We start from the raw sequence: 17700 nt of genomic DNA, 5'->3' as shown, positions 1-17700 counted from the left end.
TCGCGCTGCGCGCAGATCCTAGGTGGCACCTCCTTATCTACTGCCCAGATCATGGCGGAGATTTGGAGTGAGATTATTCATACTCTCAGAGGCCAGTGGGACCAGATTCAGGGAGACTCCCGGGCCGGTCAGAAGAAGCGGAGACGCTTCCTCCGGGCTTGGGACACACAGGGCCTCTTCTTCGCACAGACTACGCAGGGCCTTCGGTGGCATTACTCACCACCCCGATGGCTGTTCATTCATACTCGTCTTATCCCTCCGTGAGAGGATGGTTTATTTTGCTACCTGTTAGGGCTGCGTCCGATTTGTGAACGCAGCCGTCAGCTATAAGCTGACCTCTTGTATCTTGTTCTCGAAGTAATATAATTAGCACTGTTTTTTCGGCCCAAAAAAAAAAAAATGGTTGGGAAATGCCACCTAGCGGGAAGAAAGGGTTGATTAGATTATTTCCCAAGAAACATGTGTGAGTCTTTTGCAGATTAGCGGTCCATTACACTCATGCATGTCATCTATAAATTGGTTGCTAAGATGATAATGAATCATATCAAAGGCTTTTTGCATGAGGGTTTACACCTTGCCGAGTATGGGTTCATTCCTTGCAGACATATTACAAATAATATTGCCAGTGGTTATGTGGGGATTGAATATGCAAAGTACACCAATTAGAATGTTCTCTTATTGCGAGTGGATATTGCTAAAGCTTATGATACTACACAATGGACTTTCATCTCGTAGACTATGAGATCTTTGGGATTTAGGCATTCTGATAGGTGACATTACGAATGAATGGCCTCCTTCTTGTTCAGTACGTCAAGGATGCCCTCTTAGTGCCTCGTTTTATGCAAGAGGTACTCAACTTATGCTACGATACATGGATCATTTAATAGCTTTATGTGCTTTGCATGGACTGGAGATACTTGGAAGAAGGCAGCTGATTGTGCAAGCGTATGCTGATATTTCCTTCTTCATGCCCCATAACACTAAAAGGGATCTTTCATGCCTTATGAGTGTATTATCTTTATAGGTTTTGGTAGCTGGATTCACAAGTCAATTTTCCTTTGCATGTGAAAGATTTTATCCCAGGCAGCTTGTGTACCATCTTGGTTACCTTTCGGAGTGGATAGTTACTCATCGCTAGCAAATGAACTAGGTAGCCAAGGAAGAAATTGGAATACTGAAAGTTGGCCACATGGCTATTACAATCAATTCTGGCTGCCCTCATCCAGTTTTATTTACCCCTCATGATGTTTGGGAGACATGATATCTTGTCTAATATCCGTGGAGCTTTGCTGGCAGTCATGTCATCGGACGTAAAGCCCTCAGACTGCTTTCGGTGGATCACCTTTAATCACCAAAAATGCATGAGGGTTTGAACATTCTGCAGCCTTTGGTCGTTGGCAACCTACCATGTAGGATTTTCTCTTGGGTCACATTGACGGTAGGGTCAAGGGATGTCCTTTTGTCACTCGCTTTGTGATTGGAAGCACACTCTCTCTCATTTTACATGGAATAGTAGGGGTACTCTTGCTGGAAACTCTTTGTGTGCTGAGAGTCTTCATTGGTCAAAGGTGTTAAATCTTTTGTTGGCATTACAGGATCCCTGCTGCTCTTATTTTATCTGGTTCAAAGGAATTTGCCTTGTGGGAGTTTGCTTGATGATGCTGGCATGGTGCTTTCTTTTCCTTGCAGCAGTCAAACAAGTTGTTTTGGGACAGCATTATAGGCCGCTATGGTACTTGTTGTCATAGATGCTCTAGGACTTTCAGCCAATGCCTCGTCTTGAGATTCTAGACCGTCTCAAACATCCTTCTTGTCGTTTGGTACTGTTAGCTGATGTCACTGGTGCATTGTTGTATAAGGTTTTACTACCTCCTTCTCAGGTTTCTCTTCCTGCAAATCGCATTTAGTCTATGACAGGTACTTTTGGCAAAAAAAGGTTGCAGAAAATCTGGGCTTGCAAACTTCCCTTTGGCACCAATTTTTTGTCTCGAGAGTTCTGCTTGTGGGTTCTTCCATTCGGACAGATCTTGGCTCGTCGACATATTACACTTCCCTTTGGCACCAATTTTTTGTCTCGAGAGTTTTGCTTGTGGGTTCTTCCATTCGTACAGATCTTGGCTCGTCGACATATTACTCCTCACACTTGTCGTTGTCGTTTGTCCTTGTAGGAGTAAATGCCTCGTTTATTTTGTTATTGCCTTGAATCTCGCGCAAGTCTTAGTTGTCACGTCAAACATGGATAATAAAAAACAAAGGAGTACAAGGTACAAGTACGTAGACCTAGGACTAAGTGTCCTAGGTGTCACATAGGACTAAGTGTCCTATGTGGCCTAAAAGGCACTAACACTACAAGTGCCTATATTTATGCCTACAAGGCACATACCATGGCCTATAGGGCATCACTAGAACCACCAGCAGATGGCCTTCCATGGGATGTGCTGAAGTACTCTGGAAACGTCTCAGAATACGTGGTAGTTTCTGGTCATGGTGGCACATGTTTATCCAAAAGGATAGAGCTACCTATGAATGTACAAGGGATGTCAGATCATGTAACAAAGGGAACCAAGTGTAAAGCCTGTCGAAAGACTTTGAACTTGGGACGAGGAAGTGCCTTTGTAAACATATCTGCTATGTTGTCCTCTGTGGGAAGATAGGACAACTCTATGTCTCCCGCTGACATTCGCTTCCGAACATAATGATAATGAACTTCAATATGCTTGGTACGCGCATGAAACACTGGGTTACGCGCAATGGCCAAAGTGTTGGGATATCTCAAGGTGTATGCCTCAGGCACACCTTATGTTTCTATGTGTGAGTGCTAGAGGCACAGTTAGGTGCCCACAAGCACAGTTAGGTGGTGGAAGAGCCACATAGGATGATTGAGAGAATCTAGGAGCAGATTGAGGAGATGATTGTGGAGCTCTGAGGTCAAGGCACAGTTAGGTGCCCACAAGCACAGTTAGGTGGTGGAAGAGCCACATAGGATGATTGAGAGAATCTAGGAGCAGATTGAGGAGATGATTGTGGAGCTCTGAGGTCATCAGTGATGTCAGTGAGCTTGTATGAGGTGCCTACTTAAGGACCTCACTCTTCTTCATTCTATAAGCAAGTATTCTGATTTTGTGTCCACTCTACTCTTTCCTTTCAGTGTTCCAACATGGTATCAGAGCCATTTGATCCCCCTTGAGCCCAATTCTGCCACATCATCATCTTCTTCCTCTTCTTCTTCTTCACCATCTCTCCCTCTTCTTCCAAAAATTTGCTTGAGCTTGTTCTTCTCCGATTCTCACCCATTTCCCACGCCCTTCCAGCTGGAGATCCCTCTTGTTGGGGCGAATTTCGGGCTGCAAGGAATTGAAGAATTTCAAGCTCTGCTGGTCGCCATTGTACGAATTTCGTCGATTCTTCTTGCTGCGTTTTCTCTGCGCCTGCTCCTTCTTTCTCTAATTCCTTTCAGGGCAAGCTTCTCCATAGCTAGAGCTACCTTGTGCTGAAATCTGAGCAGCAATGGCTGCATATTGAAGGAGAAAACAGAGAAAAACCAGTCGACTTTGTTGAAGAAGGAGAAGGCGACCTGACGCGTTTTTTCGCCACTTCTTCCCAGAGGTTCTACTGTGGTATACCAGCTTTCTTTTGCCTCAGAAAGCCCCCTTTCTTTTGCTTTGAAGAGTGTGCTATAAGCCCTCCAAGTTCAGCTCTCTAGTTTTGACAGTTTTGACAAGCTTTTGAAAATGATGCTACATAAAATGCTACTCTAGCATTTCTGGTCTTTTGAAGTTTTCAATAACTTCAGTACAAGTGTTGCTTCAGTTTTGCTTTGACTTGCTAGACCTGGTTTTGATTGGAAAGTGTTTATTTCACCCACTTCTATGAAGCATGTAAAAAGAAGCATCATTGTTTGAAATCTAGTCACTACTATTTGCTACATCAAGTGCTCATATTTTGGAATTCTTTCAGTTATTTTTGCCTTGTAAGAGAGATAGACACTGCCCAATATCTGGGTTAGACCCTCTCATGGCTACCATATTTAATCTTGAGAAGTTCAATGGAAAGGGCTTCCATACATGGCAAATGAAGGTGAAATTTGCATTGATGCGGGAGAACTTATGGGGACTTGTCAAACCTACTCCTACCGCTTCTTCTACAGCCTCCAATGCTGGAGAATCTTCAACACCGACACGACCGGCAAGGGATCCAGCAAGAGAAGAAAAGGCATATGGTATCATCGCTCTTGCTTTGGGTGATGATTATATACACCATATCTCTGACTTGGAGTCTCCTTCGGAAGCTTGGCAGAAGCTAGACATGATTTTTGGTGCAAGCTCTCACATCTCTAAACTATCACTTAAAATCTCTTTCTTTGAATTAAAGATGGCAAGTGATACTACTTTAGCAGCTCATGTCAACTATGTGCGGAGTCTTATGACTCAATTAGCTTCTATCAACTCTCCTATCACTCCTGATGATGCTATGGCAGTGTTACTTAAGAGTATGCCTGAAAGTTTTGATCACATTGTTAGCACTTTGAAGAATCTTCCCAATCCTAACCTTGAAGGCATTATCTCTGCTCTCCAAGAAGAAGAAAGGCATATGGAGCTAAGAAAAGGCAATGACACTGCTTATGTTATGAAATTCAAGAAGGGCAAGTATACTCCTTGCAATCACTGTGGAAAGACAAATCACCTTTCAAAGGACTGCTTCAAAGTTAATCCATGCAAGCACTGTGGCAAGAACAACCATAATGAGAAGTTTTGCAGAGCCAAAGCAAAGACAGAAAATGCAAATCTACTTACAATTAATGAGCCTCCACAAGATGAGGCATCCTTTGAAGATTATGCATTTTAAACACATCTCTATGTATGCTCCAGATCTCTCTTTTTATGTCAAGGTACTCAACCTGGATAGTCCTCCAAAATGAATGAAAATAAACTATTGTGTTTTGTGTGTTTTGTAAACACCTCTGGTCACCTTATGATGTAGGCCATGTGTATGTTTTGTTCCATGGTACCTCCTGCAGACATTGTGTGCATGTACATGCAGGGGAGATAACCATTGGAAGGTCTGTTTGTATCCCTTTTTGTTTACCTTACACCCAAGGGAACCCTTGCTAGCATGAGAACCTAGCCATAGATTTATCCTTGACCACCATGAGATGGCATGAGAAACTATGAGACTAGATGTATCCTTGACATAGCCTGAGGCATTTCCTTGAGGGGGGGTTTGTTGGGATATCTCAAGGTGTATGCCTCAGGCACACCTTATGTTTCTATGTGTGAGTGCTAGAGGCACAGTTAGGTGCCCACAAGCACAGTTAGGTGGTGGAAGAGCCACATAGGATGATTGAGAGAATCTAGGAGCAGATTGAGGAGATGATTGTGGAGCTCTGAGGTCATCAGTGATGTCAGTGAGCTTGTATGAGGTGCCTACTTAAGGACCTCACTCTTCTTCATTCTATAAGCAAGTATTCTGATTTTGTGTCCACTCTACTCTTTCCTTTCAGTGTTCCAACACAAAGCACTCTGGTTGTCAGTGTAGACAATAGTGGAGGATGTCTAGCGAATACCAAGATCTGTAAGTAACTGTCGAAGCCAAACACACTCTACTGTAGCAGTGAAAGCTGCCTTGTACTCAGCCTCACAGCTAGTTGTGGCAACTGTTGGTTGCTTCTTGCTGAGCCAAGAGATACATGAATTGCCAAGCAAAAAACAATTGCCAGTATGTGACATTCTAGTGTCGGAACATCCTGCCCAATCACTATCCGTGTTAGCATGCATAGCAAGTGAACCGTGATCACCATAGAAGAGGGCTAAATCCTGAGTGCCTTTGAGATATTAGAAGACTCTCTTCATTGCCTGCCAATGCTGTGAACTGGGCATGTGCATGAATCTGTTGAGCTGAGATACTGCATACTGCAAGTCAGGTCTAGTGTGACATAAATAAATAAGGCATCCAACAGCCTGCTAATAAAGAGTGATATCACATGGTGGGCTCCCATCATGAGCTGAGAATTTAAAGCCAGGGTCTACTGGAGTAGAGATTGGCTTGCAATCCTCAAACTGAAAACGATCAAGGAGCTGTCCAATATACTTGGACTGAGACATCATGATACTCCCCTCAACATGAGCAAACTGAATGCCCAAATAATAATGGAGCTGTCCCATCTCTGACATGTCAAAAATCTGCTGCAAATCAGCCTTGAAAGCTGCAATTTGCTGAGTATCTGGGCCCGTGATGAGCATATCATCCACGCATAAAATCAGCACTAAAAAATCAGATCCACTCCCACGGACAAAAAGAGTGGGTTCTATGGGACTATTGTGAAAACCAAGGGATAGTAAGTGTGCATGAATTTTGGCATACCATGCCTTGGGTGCTTGCTTCAAACCATAAAGGGCTTTTCTAAGCTGGCATACCTTATTTTCAGAATTAACAACCTCAAAGCCAGGAGGTTGTGTGACATAAACTTCTTCCTGCAGATCCCCATGAAGAAAAGCAGTCTTGATGTGTGGGACTATTCTGAAAACCAAGGGATAGTAAGTGTGCATGAATTTTGGCATACCATGCCTTGGGTGCCTGCTTCAAACCATAAAGGGCTTTTCTAAGCTGGCATACCTTATTTTCAGAATTAACAACCTCAAAGCCAGGAGGTTGTGTGACATAGACTTCTTCCTGCAGATCCCCATGAAGAAAAGCAGTCTTGATGTCAAGTTGGTGCATTTGCCGATGATGATGGGCTACAATGGCAATGATACATCTAATGGTAGTAATCTTGGATGTGGGAGCAAATGTCTCCTCAAAGTCAATGCCGTGTTGTTGGGCATACCCTTTTGCAACAAGACGGGCTTTGTATCAATCTATGCTGCCATCAGATTTTCTTTTTAATTTGTAGACCCACCGGGTTCCAATGGCATGCTTGCCGGGAGGGAGATCTACTAATTCCAATGTGTCATTTCTAGCAATGGAATTCAACTCAGCCCTCATTGCATCCATCCACTCTTTGCTGTCAAAAGAATCTTTATGGCACAGAGGCTCTTCATTGCAAGCTGTAGCAAGGAGTGCAAAGTCAAGAAAGTGACCATGCTGTCTATTCCCTGATCTTGTCCGGGCAACAAAAGGCTGATCTTGTTTGTTGTCCCTCAATGTATCAAGAAGCCATCTGGAACTTGCCTTTGCTGTCTATTGACAGCTCTTTCTTCAATGACTGCATCATGAATAGTGGGATCATTTTGTGCTAACCTGCAAATAAGCATGGGGTAGTGGCTGATTATTGCTTGGTGGAGGGCCTGCAGGAGGCTCATGTTGCTAGTCAAAGTCCTCTTCTGAGGATGGCAGAGGTAGCCAAGATTCAAAGGCATCAAACATGTCAACATCTGGCTTAGCTTTGCAGTCCACGAGAGGAGAAGCTGAATGTTTAGCAACGATTACATCTCTACTGACAATAATCTTCCCAGTACTTGGTTGATATAACCGATACCCTCTGCTCTCGTGGCTATAACCAATAAATATGCATTTGATTGCCTTATCATCAAGCTTATGTCTCAGCTGAGATGGTACATGAACATATGCAAGAGACCCAAAAACTCTTATGTGTGAAAGTGAAGGCTTCCTGCCTTTCCATGCTTCATAAGGTGTAACAGTCTTCAATGCCCATGTAGGTGATCTATTCAGCACATAGTTGGCACACATCATTGCATCAAGCCAAAATTTATTGGGCAAAGACTTGGCCTTAAGCATGCATCTGGCCATCTCCATTGTGGACCTATTTTTCCTTTTAGAAACAGGATTCTGCTGAGGAGTGTAAGGAGTGCATGAGTGAATAATGTCCCGTGAAGACAGAAATGCATCAAACTCCTTTGACATATACTCTCCTCCCCTATCTATGTTGAGGGTGACAGGCTTGCATCCTGATTCATTCTCAACCATATTCAGCCACCTCTGAAAGCATAAGAAAACTTCAGATTTGGCTTTTAAAGGATATATCTTGTGAAATCATCAATGAGAGTCATGAAATATTTATACCCCCCAATGGCATTTGTCCTCATTGGGCCACAGACATCCCTGTGTACTAGCTGCAATTTCCTTTGTGAGAGTTTTGGACAATTCTTTTGAAAAGGAAACCGATGCATCTTACCCAAAAGACAACCCTCACACACATGTTTGGAAACTGTGTGAGTTTGAGGTACATCATTTGCCATCTGCTGTGAATGTAGCTTTGCAAGAGCTCTATTATTGAGATGACCCATTCTCTCATGCCAAAGATGAGTTCTAGCAAGCTGTGAATCTGAAATTGCAAATGCTTCAATAGAAAGTGCAGCTGAGGGATGATCAAGGTGATAAAGCCCCTTTTGCAGAGTCCAGTGAGAACTATGGCATTGTCGTCATGAAGATCATAAACTAGGCATCTGTACCCATCAAAAATCGCTCTGAAACCTGAAGTAGCAATTGTTGAAATTGAGATCAGGTTGACTTCAATTCCAGGCACAAAGAGAACATTTGTCAAAGTGACAGGATGACTTGAAATAGATGTGAGCTGCACATCTCTTATTCCTTTTACAGCATATGAAGCATTATAGCACATGTGACAGCCCCCCCTCGAGGTGCATCAGCTAAAGAGTGAAACAACTGTGTGCAAGATGTGACATGCTTGGAAGCACCACTATCAAAGTACCAGGACTGAGCATCATTAGCAGTAAAGGGTGCTTTAGCTTTGGAGGGGTCAAACGAGCAATGGACAGCCCATGCCCAATCATCCTGAAGAGCATGTGCATGAGAAGCATCTATTGACTCATGGGATTAAATAGCATGTGAGGCATTAACTGTCAATCCTGCTTTCTTTTTCTCCGAAGCAATGCGCTTCGTGCATTCTGAAATGTCATGTCCACGCTTGCGACAATAGTTGCATCTTTTCTTCTTTGACTTATCTGCTGTATTTTTAGATGCATGAGAGGAATTGCAGCTGCTATGTGCAGATTTTGGCTTGCCCATAGGCTTGGAAGCCTTGCCTCTTCCTGTCTGCCGTGAAGCAAATGCATGATCAGGAATAATGGCTTGTTTATTAGCTCTACTTTGCTCTTCTTGCAAAAGCAAAGTAACAAGCTGATCAAAAGAATAGTGGTCTGGATTACCCAAGAGCGCCAGGAACAGCATTCCCTGGAGCTGGGACAAGGTGAACGGGAACATCCTTAAGGTTTTGGGAGACCTGGACTTCCCAAAATTCATGGTCCCCCATTTTAGATGGGGGACGCTGCTCCCTAGTAACTGCTCTAGTTTCTCAGCTCACACTTCAATCAATGAAGTGTAAACAAGTTTGACTTTCCATTTTTGAATATCAAGCTTATAGGATGAAGTCTAAACCTTAAAATATATAAAAACTCACTTATTTCTAGACACGATGGAAGCAAGGCTCCCAATAATGACTAGGTATGAAACCAACTAGGAGTGACTAGCAACGACCTGTTTAGCAGCCCTGGAACTTTTGGCTGTGTTTCTTTGACACAAACCGTTTCAGTTTAAAAGAAATACATTTTTGTTAACTATGTCCAAAATTGAGCCAGCTCTCAACTAAAGAAAACAATCAAGAGTACAATCTCAAAGATAAGGATGAGCCACATGCAGCATGAGGGTAAAACAGCTTCCAGGCAAGATGCAGTTGTAATGAATACATATTTGAAGAAGGAGCGTACAGAGAATAAGGATACACAATCATGGGCAAAGATGAACCACCACTGAAAGCAAAGCAACCCAAACTACAAGCAAAAACTCCTTGCTGAGAAAGATATGAGGGCACAATTTACATCTACGAAAGATTTCCTGACACATTAAGGAGTCAGGCCCAATCTCGGCACCTCAGAGTGGGACAAGAGATAAGATGGAATATCTCTAGGAACCAACGTACTCACCTAATGTGATGAAAAAGTGGTAGCCAAAATGGCATGAATTTGTGGAATGTTCGGCATACTCCCACATACCCAAAATCACGTTATTCCCCTGCTAAAGGGGGCCGAGGAATCAACTCCATTCATGCAAATTTTTCAAAGTTCAAACACAAGAAGAAGGAATTGTCTCCACCCCACAAGTTAACATGGAAATTTCAAATTTCAACACATTTGAGCTAGTTTCATCTTCTACTGTATAACCGGAACAGAAATAGATTGTAACTAGATGCTTGAATCTCCTACCTAAAATTATTTACGGAAGGAATACCTGCTGAAGAATGTTATCTTTGTTCCCATGTGAGTGTTTGGTCTTCCTCGAATATTAACATTAAAAAATCATTGTCACCATCATCTCTCTCTCATTCAATTTTTCCTTCATTCAAGTCCTTGTAACACTATCTTCAATAAGACGATACAAAATTTACAGCTACTACTCTTGTATGGGAAGAGATGAATACCTTTGTACAATTTCGAATATCCAAAGTCTCTAATGCACTACATCCTTGCAACGCATCCTCCAATGCAAGTCCTTCAATGCCAGATGCCTGCAAAGAGTTTACTAGAGTCTTAGTAAATTTCAACAAAATATACCCTGTAGGAAAAACTCTCTCTCTCTCTCTCTCTCTCTTCCCCCCCGCGTTATCCCTCCGCTCAGTCTCGCCAGACCCTCTGTCGCTCTAACTCAACCTCGCCACACCTTCCACTCAACCTCGCCAACACCTCCATTACGCTCTGCTCAGCCTTGCCAGACCCCCCGTTATCCCTCCACTCAACCTCACTAGACCTTCCACTAAACCTCCACAGCAACTCCATTAGCTCTCTATTTAGCCTCGCCAGACCCTCTATTATTTCTCCACTTAGCCTCACGAGACCCTCCATTAGCCCTTCGCTCCGCTTCGCCAACATCTCCGGTCAGCCTTGCAAGCACTCCGATCAGCCCTCTACAAAGCCTCGCTAACACCTTTGCTCAGCCTTGCCACCACCTTCGCCCTCAAGTCACACAGCCCAGGTCATCTTTTCAGCCCCTAACCTTGAGGTAGGTTGCACCCCCAGCCAAGCCCAGGGTGTTAGGTTCAACCACGGGGTACCTACAGATATGGCCAGCATGGAATGGCCGAACCATTTCTTCAAAATCTCCCTCGACCCCAGCACCTTCAACCACCACCACCAAATATGCTATAGTTAAAACTAGGACACCCTCTCCATATGCACACTGTGAGAATGGGAGAGAGAGAGACAGAGTTGAAAGCTTAGTTGCAAATAGATGAGAGTGAGAGTGATACAACTGAAGGAGTGAGATAAGGTTTTGTCCTAGTGACAAAACCTTAGTAGTCACTAACCATAGTTAGCGGACTAACTACGTTTAGGGGGAAAAAACTCTTAAAGAGGAAAAAGTGCCCCTAACTAGGTTATTAAATTACATTGGTCACTGCTGAATTATATCTTTAATTCTAACACCCCCCTGCAGTGCCAATGTCATGTACAAGGATGATTAATCACCAAATGGATATAAGTTCAGGGCACTGCGAAATGCCTCAAACTTTTCACATGGAAGTGCTTTGGTGAAAATATCTGCAACATTGTCATGTGTGGACACAAAGATCATACTGATCTCTCCTGCATGCAACTTCTCTCTGACATAGTGATAGTGAACCTCAATGTGCTTCGTGCGAGCATGAAACACTGGATTCTTTGCCACTGCAATGGCACTCTGACTATCAGTGAGAATTGGAGAAGAACCCTCCAATGACAGATGAAGATCAGCAAATAGACGACGCAGCCAGACACATTCAACTGTTGCTATGAAAGCTGCCCTGTACTCAGCTTCACATGATGAGGTAGCCACTGTAGATTGTTTCTTGCTCAACCAGGAAATGCAAGCTTTACCCAAAAAGAAACAATTGCCACTAGTGGACTGCCTAGTGTCATAATCACCAGCCCAATCTGAATCACTGTAGGCATGCATCTGCAAGTCACCCCCCCTGGGAAATAACAAGCCAAAAGACTTCTACCCTGCAAATAACGGAATATGCGCTTAACTGCCTGCCAATGCATAGTTTTTGGACTGTGCATATACCTGCTCACCTGAGATACTGCAAACTGAATATCAGGTCTAGTGTTGCAGAGATAAATGAGGCATCCAACAGCCTGACTGTAAAATGTGGCATCAACTGATTCTCCTGCATCATGCATTGTGAGTTTCAGCCCCGGCTCCATGGGAGTGGCTATGGGCTTACAATCATGCATGTTAAATCTGTCCAAGAGTTTCTGCACATACTTGGACTGAGACATAACAGTGCCACGTCTCTCTTGAGAGACTGGATCCCCAATTAAAAGTGAAGCAGCCCCAAATCTGACATGTCAAAGTTGGTCTGCAAATCAGCTTTGAAATCTGCAATATTATCTTCATTGGACCCTGTGAGCAGTAAGTCATCGACATAAAGAATGATGACTAAAATTTTCCCCCCATCCTTCTTGATGTAGAGGGTGCTCTCAGTAGGACTACTGTGCAGCCCCTTGCTGGTCAAAAAGGCATGAATCTTGGCATACCATGCACGAGGGACCTGTTTCAGCCCATACAAAGCTTTATTTAGCTTGCATACCTAAAGTGCATTTCTTGAAATTTCAAAGCCTGGAGGTTGTTTGACATAAACCTCTTTCAACAAGTCTCCATTTAGAAAGGCTGTTTTAATGTCCAACTGATGAACATTCCACTCAAAATGTGCAGCCATTGCAATAACAGATTGGATGGTGGTCATCCGAGATGTAGGAGCAAAAGTCTCCTCATAATCTATGCCCTTTTTTTTAGCATAGCCTTTGGCAACCAGCCTTGCCTTGAATCTATCAATGGAGCCATCTGGCTTCCGTTTCACCTTGAAAACCCATCGTGTACCAATGGCATGCTTACCTGGTGGCAAGTCTACGACATCCCAAGTCTGATTTTTCTGAATGGACTGCAATTCATCGTGCATGGCATTCATCCAATGCACATTGTCCTTTGCTTCTTCGAATGTTGCAGGCTCCTCCTCATCAAGAAGAGTACCTGCATATGCTGATTCCACTAAATTAGCATCTTCCATGTGCCTTACTGCACTGCGAGTCCTGCCAAGTAATGGAGCATCAATCTTACTCTCCTTGAGAGTCTGTAACAGCCAGTTTGAGACTGTTTTTGCTGCGTGTATGTCTGCAATTTCTTGCTGAGCCACCTGTTCTACTGCCTGTGGAGGTGGCAAGACATCCTATGGCTAGTAACCCCTCAAAAACATCCTCTGAAGAAGAAGGCATATGAAATTCAGCCTGAGTGTGAGCTGAATTTTCTGCAAATATCACATCTCTACTGACAATGATCTTGCGTGTAGCAAGATTGTAGAGACGGTACCCCTTGCTTTCTGCACTGTACCCAACAAATATGCACTTAATTCCCTTATCTAACAACTTATGCCGAAATTCAACTGGCACATGAGCATATGCAAGGCATCCAAAGACGCGGAAATGATCCACTGAAGGCTTTCTCCCATTCCAGACTTCATAGGGAGTTTTTGTTTTCAAAGCCCCAGTGGGAGACCGATTTAAGATGTAGTTGGCACGCATTAGACCTTCAAGCCAGAATTTGTGAGGCATGTGTTTGCTTTTCAGCATACATCTGTCCATCTCCATAAGAGTTCTATTTTTCCTCTCAGCTTTGCCATTTTGCTGAGGGGTCAGCCTCACTATGAGCTGATACACAATACCCTTGCCTTTCAGAAAAGCATCAAAATCTGCAGACAAGTATTCCCCACCTCTATCTGTGCGCAATGTCTGTATCTTGAGTCCAGATTCATTTTCAACCATGGCTGAAAAGTGTTTAAACACCATGAACACTTCTGATTTGCGCTTCAGCCCAAAGACCCAAGTGAAATTGGAGTAATCATCAATAAAAGCAACAAAGTAGAGATGACCACCCAATGATGGAGTCCTCATGGGACCACAGACATCACTGTGTATAAGCTGTAATTTTCGGACAGCTTTAACTGAACCATCCTTTTTGAAGGGGAATCTCTGCATCTTGCCTAAAATGCACTCTTCACAGGCATGTGGAGGAGGTATCTCAAGAGGTGGCAATGCATCAACCATAGAGTGCTTCTGAAGTGTCGTCAAGCTGTTGTAATGCATGTGGCCATATCAACACGTGAAGCCAAGTTTTTCCTCGTCTGCTCTTCCTGAAGCAGAAGTCCTATCAACTCATGAAAAGTGAGAGGATTTGCACCCCCCCTCAATGATAAGTTCAGCGAGGTATGAAAGCTAAGATAAGTCTCAGGAAGAGAATTCAGAGTGGTGGTAATCATCTCTGAATCAGGAATAATCTCATCAATGTTCAATAATTTCTCTCTGAGATCCTGTAGCTTTGTGAGGTGGACTGATATGGAGTCACCCTCTTCCATATGTGTATTACTTAACTCTCTTTTCAAAGATACCCTTGCATCATTCCGGGCTGCATACATGCTTTCTACGATATCCCACGCTACCTTCGAGGTCTTACACGACCGGATATGCGGAATGATAAATCTTTTCACTGAAAGAGAGATGCATGACAAAGCTAAGGCATCCCATGAATCCCATCTCTTTTGTTCTGGAGTGGTGGCTACAGCTGCACCAACCTGTCCTGCAACTGCACCCTGTGCACGACCTCTTCCACCTCCTTGCTGGGGAGGGGTATTAGGTGCCATACCTGCTAGTCGGATCTCATCCCCATTCACATAATCCCACAAATTACGAGAAATCAGAATATTGCGTACCATAAAAACTCCAGAGGGAGTAGTTGGTACCATCCAACTTGTCTTCCTGTGAAAGACCACCGAACTGGAAATCATTCTGATTTTGCTCGGCCATGTCTGAGAAAGAAAATACAGCAAATGCAAATCCGAATTCCCTTGCTGGGAATGGAGTACACAAATCCCCAAAAACACAGCCAAACACTGGCTAAAAATGCAACTCAAATCTCTGTAATGTCTCTGTCAAAAATCTGCCAGAGCATCCAATCTCTCCCAAAACCTGCCAAAAGCGCTTCAAAGCACTCACAGAAAGGCAGTATGAACTGAAATCTCCAAAATTGCTCTCCCAACACAAACGCCCCAATTTGTGGCTTGAAATTGCAACCAGAAAGGGGCAAATTTACTAAAAGCCCCAAATCTGCAATTTCTGAACAAAAGCCCCAAATTTCAGATTAGATCTGCAAAAGCCCCAAATTTCTTCAACACTTGCAGATTTACTGCAATGTTTGCCCAAAAAATCCAACTGTGCTCCCACAAAACTGAGCCAAACAATGGCTATATGCAAAGAATGCGCCTACCAAAGAACCTTGCAAGTAGAACCCTGCTCAAATGCAAAACTGTAAATTTCCAAGCCCACCTGCAAACAGTACGGCAGTTTGTACGGAGCTGTGCAACTCAACCTGTACTGTCAGAATCCGTACGGCTGTACGGATATGTACGGCAAGCTAGCACAGATGTACGACGAACGTACGTACTAGCTGTAGTTGTACGACCTGACAGATTGCACGAACTACGAGGCGCCACACGTGCGAGTAGTACTGAAGAAGGTTGGCGACGATGTACCGAATCTGGTGCAAGAGCCATACGATCTGTACGGCGAAGATAGCGATGGAGCTGTACGGAAGGCAACGCAAGTACAGTACGGGTTGCAGGTTGTAAGGCGACAACCTGTACGGCCGTACGATGAAGCAGGCCTTGCTGTTCGGAATCAGTGCAGGAGCTGTACAATGACGATGACAAATGGCAAGGCGTCGCAGGTACTGTACGGACTGTACGGAATCAGTCCGTACAGATCTGCATGGACGATACGGCAAGCTGTATGGGCTGCTTCGAGATTGGGCTGGAGGCAAGAGCTCAACGAGGCTCTGATACCAAATGTGAGAATGGGAGAGAGAGAGCTGAAAGCTTAGTTGCAAATAGATGAGAGTGAGAGTGATACAACTGAAGGAGTGAGATAAGGTTTTGTCCTAGTGACAAAACCTTAGTAGTCACTAACCATAGTTAGTGGACTAACTGCGGTTAAGGGGAAAAACCTCTTAAAGAGGGGAAAGTGCCCCTAACTAGCTTGTTAAATTACATTGGTCACTGCTGAATTATATCTATAATTCTAACACACACATAACTACAAGGAGGTCTGAATCGACCCATCATTGGGTACCATGAATAGATTTTTTATTTACAGCAACAGGAGAGAGAGTTTAAAGTGCAATTGGCAAAAGTAACAGCTAGACTTCAAGTTCTTGAGGGGCCTGGCAAGCAAGCGGGATGAAGTGGTGAGGTCTTGTAAGGCTTCTCCCCAACTAGTCTCTACAGCCAAAGATTTGGTTCATACTAAAGTGCAAACATTTAAGAAACAAGTGATTGTGGAGGTTGATACAAAGGCACGTAAAGTTGATATCTAGAAAGAGGTCAAAGAACGCGAGGCTAGACGTGAAAATGCATTGGAGATTAGAGGAGGGGGGCTCCCTGAAGGCTGGTACAAAGAGGAGGACTCTTTCAGTGAGACTTTAGCACATGTCAAAGCAGCCTTGCCTAGCATTGAATGGACAGTTGATGATGAGGATGGTGATGATGATGGAGAAACTAAAATCTGACACTCTAGTGGACATGCTATCATTACGCTCAATCCACGAGATTTACGGGTCAAGCTTCTCCGACAATCTTACAAGCTGAAAGGAATCAAGATATGGATAGTTGAGGAACTCACTCGAGATCAGTTGAAGCATAAGGCGACAGAATTAGCGAAGGCTAAGGCTGATAGAAAGGATGGAAAATGGGCAATATACCATGCAGGTGTAGCAATCATCAAGGATTTTAAATCCAAACCAAAAAACTCTCAATCTTAACCTGATGTATGATCGATTATGTTTTTTCAATTATATGTAGGTACTCTAAATAATGCGGTTGCTATCATGTACCCTCCCTAAAAGGTGATGTACTAGTTGCTTTTCTGCCGTCCCATAGATCTATTGGTCTCCCGTGGACATTAATAGACTCTCTCTCTCTCTCTCTCTCTCTCTCTCTCTCTCTCTCTCATTGGAAAAGGATAGAAACAGTGCATAAACGCTTCGTTGTAGACGATTTGGGAGTCAAAACGCAGACATCGTATCCCATACTGTTAGCTGAAACGGGTATGATACCACTGGAAGGTGAAGCACTATGCCATTGTCTAGGATACCTCAACTAGGTTAAGAAGATGGATGCACACTGGATACCACATAAAGCAATGGAAGCCACTAAGACCACAGGCTGGTACAAAGATGGGGAGGAGTGGATGGAACGATGAGGGATGAAGGCGGCTGATATACTTGAAGAATCGTGTGAAATGAAGGACTACAGAAAATATGGCACGTTCTAAGTACAAAAATGCAGTTCTACCAACGGGTAATCAACCTGATGGACACCTATGCAATGCAGAAATATCTTGGGGAGGACATATCAATAATCAAAAGGAACTTAATATGCAAAATAAGGACCAGCTCACATGATCTAGAAGTGGAGAAGGGTGATACGACCCAAGATCCCAAGGGAAGAGAGGATATGCAAAATCTGCCCTACACGGGAGGTAGAAGACGAGTAGCACACTCTCCTAAAATGTCGAGCATACGCGCACATAAGGGAGAACCATGGCAACAATAGTTGTAACCTGAAGAATCTATTGGAACAGCCAGCCCCAAAGTTTGGAAGCTACTTAAAAGAAATCTTGGAACATCGCAGCAAAATTCTCGGACTAG

The 17700-nt window shown here is 43.6% G+C and overlaps 1 protein-coding gene across 1 annotated transcript in view; it reads right to left on the bottom strand.

The window, feature by feature from the left end:
- LOC147881712 (F-box/LRR-repeat protein 15-like) overlaps positions 1–17700 on the bottom strand; it is a 64114-nt gene that overhangs the window by 13900 nt on the left and 32514 nt on the right. The window contains exon 16 of the mRNA XM_087401255.1: positions 10394–10480. Within this exon, the coding sequence (XP_087257381.1) occupies positions 10394–10480 (87 nt within the window). The remainder of the gene's footprint in view (positions 1–10393; positions 10481–17700) is intronic.

Source organism: Dipteris shenzhenensis, chromosome 30 (genome assembly GCF_047967505.1).
Source record: "Dipteris shenzhenensis isolate YYH24624 ecotype China chromosome 30, Dip_SZ_1.0, whole genome shotgun sequence".
In the NCBI taxonomy this organism is placed as follows: domain Eukaryota; kingdom Viridiplantae; phylum Streptophyta; class Polypodiopsida; order Gleicheniales; family Dipteridaceae; genus Dipteris; species Dipteris shenzhenensis.
Note: the sequence above shows the minus strand (reverse complement) of the source record. Positions and strands in the feature narration are given on the sequence as shown.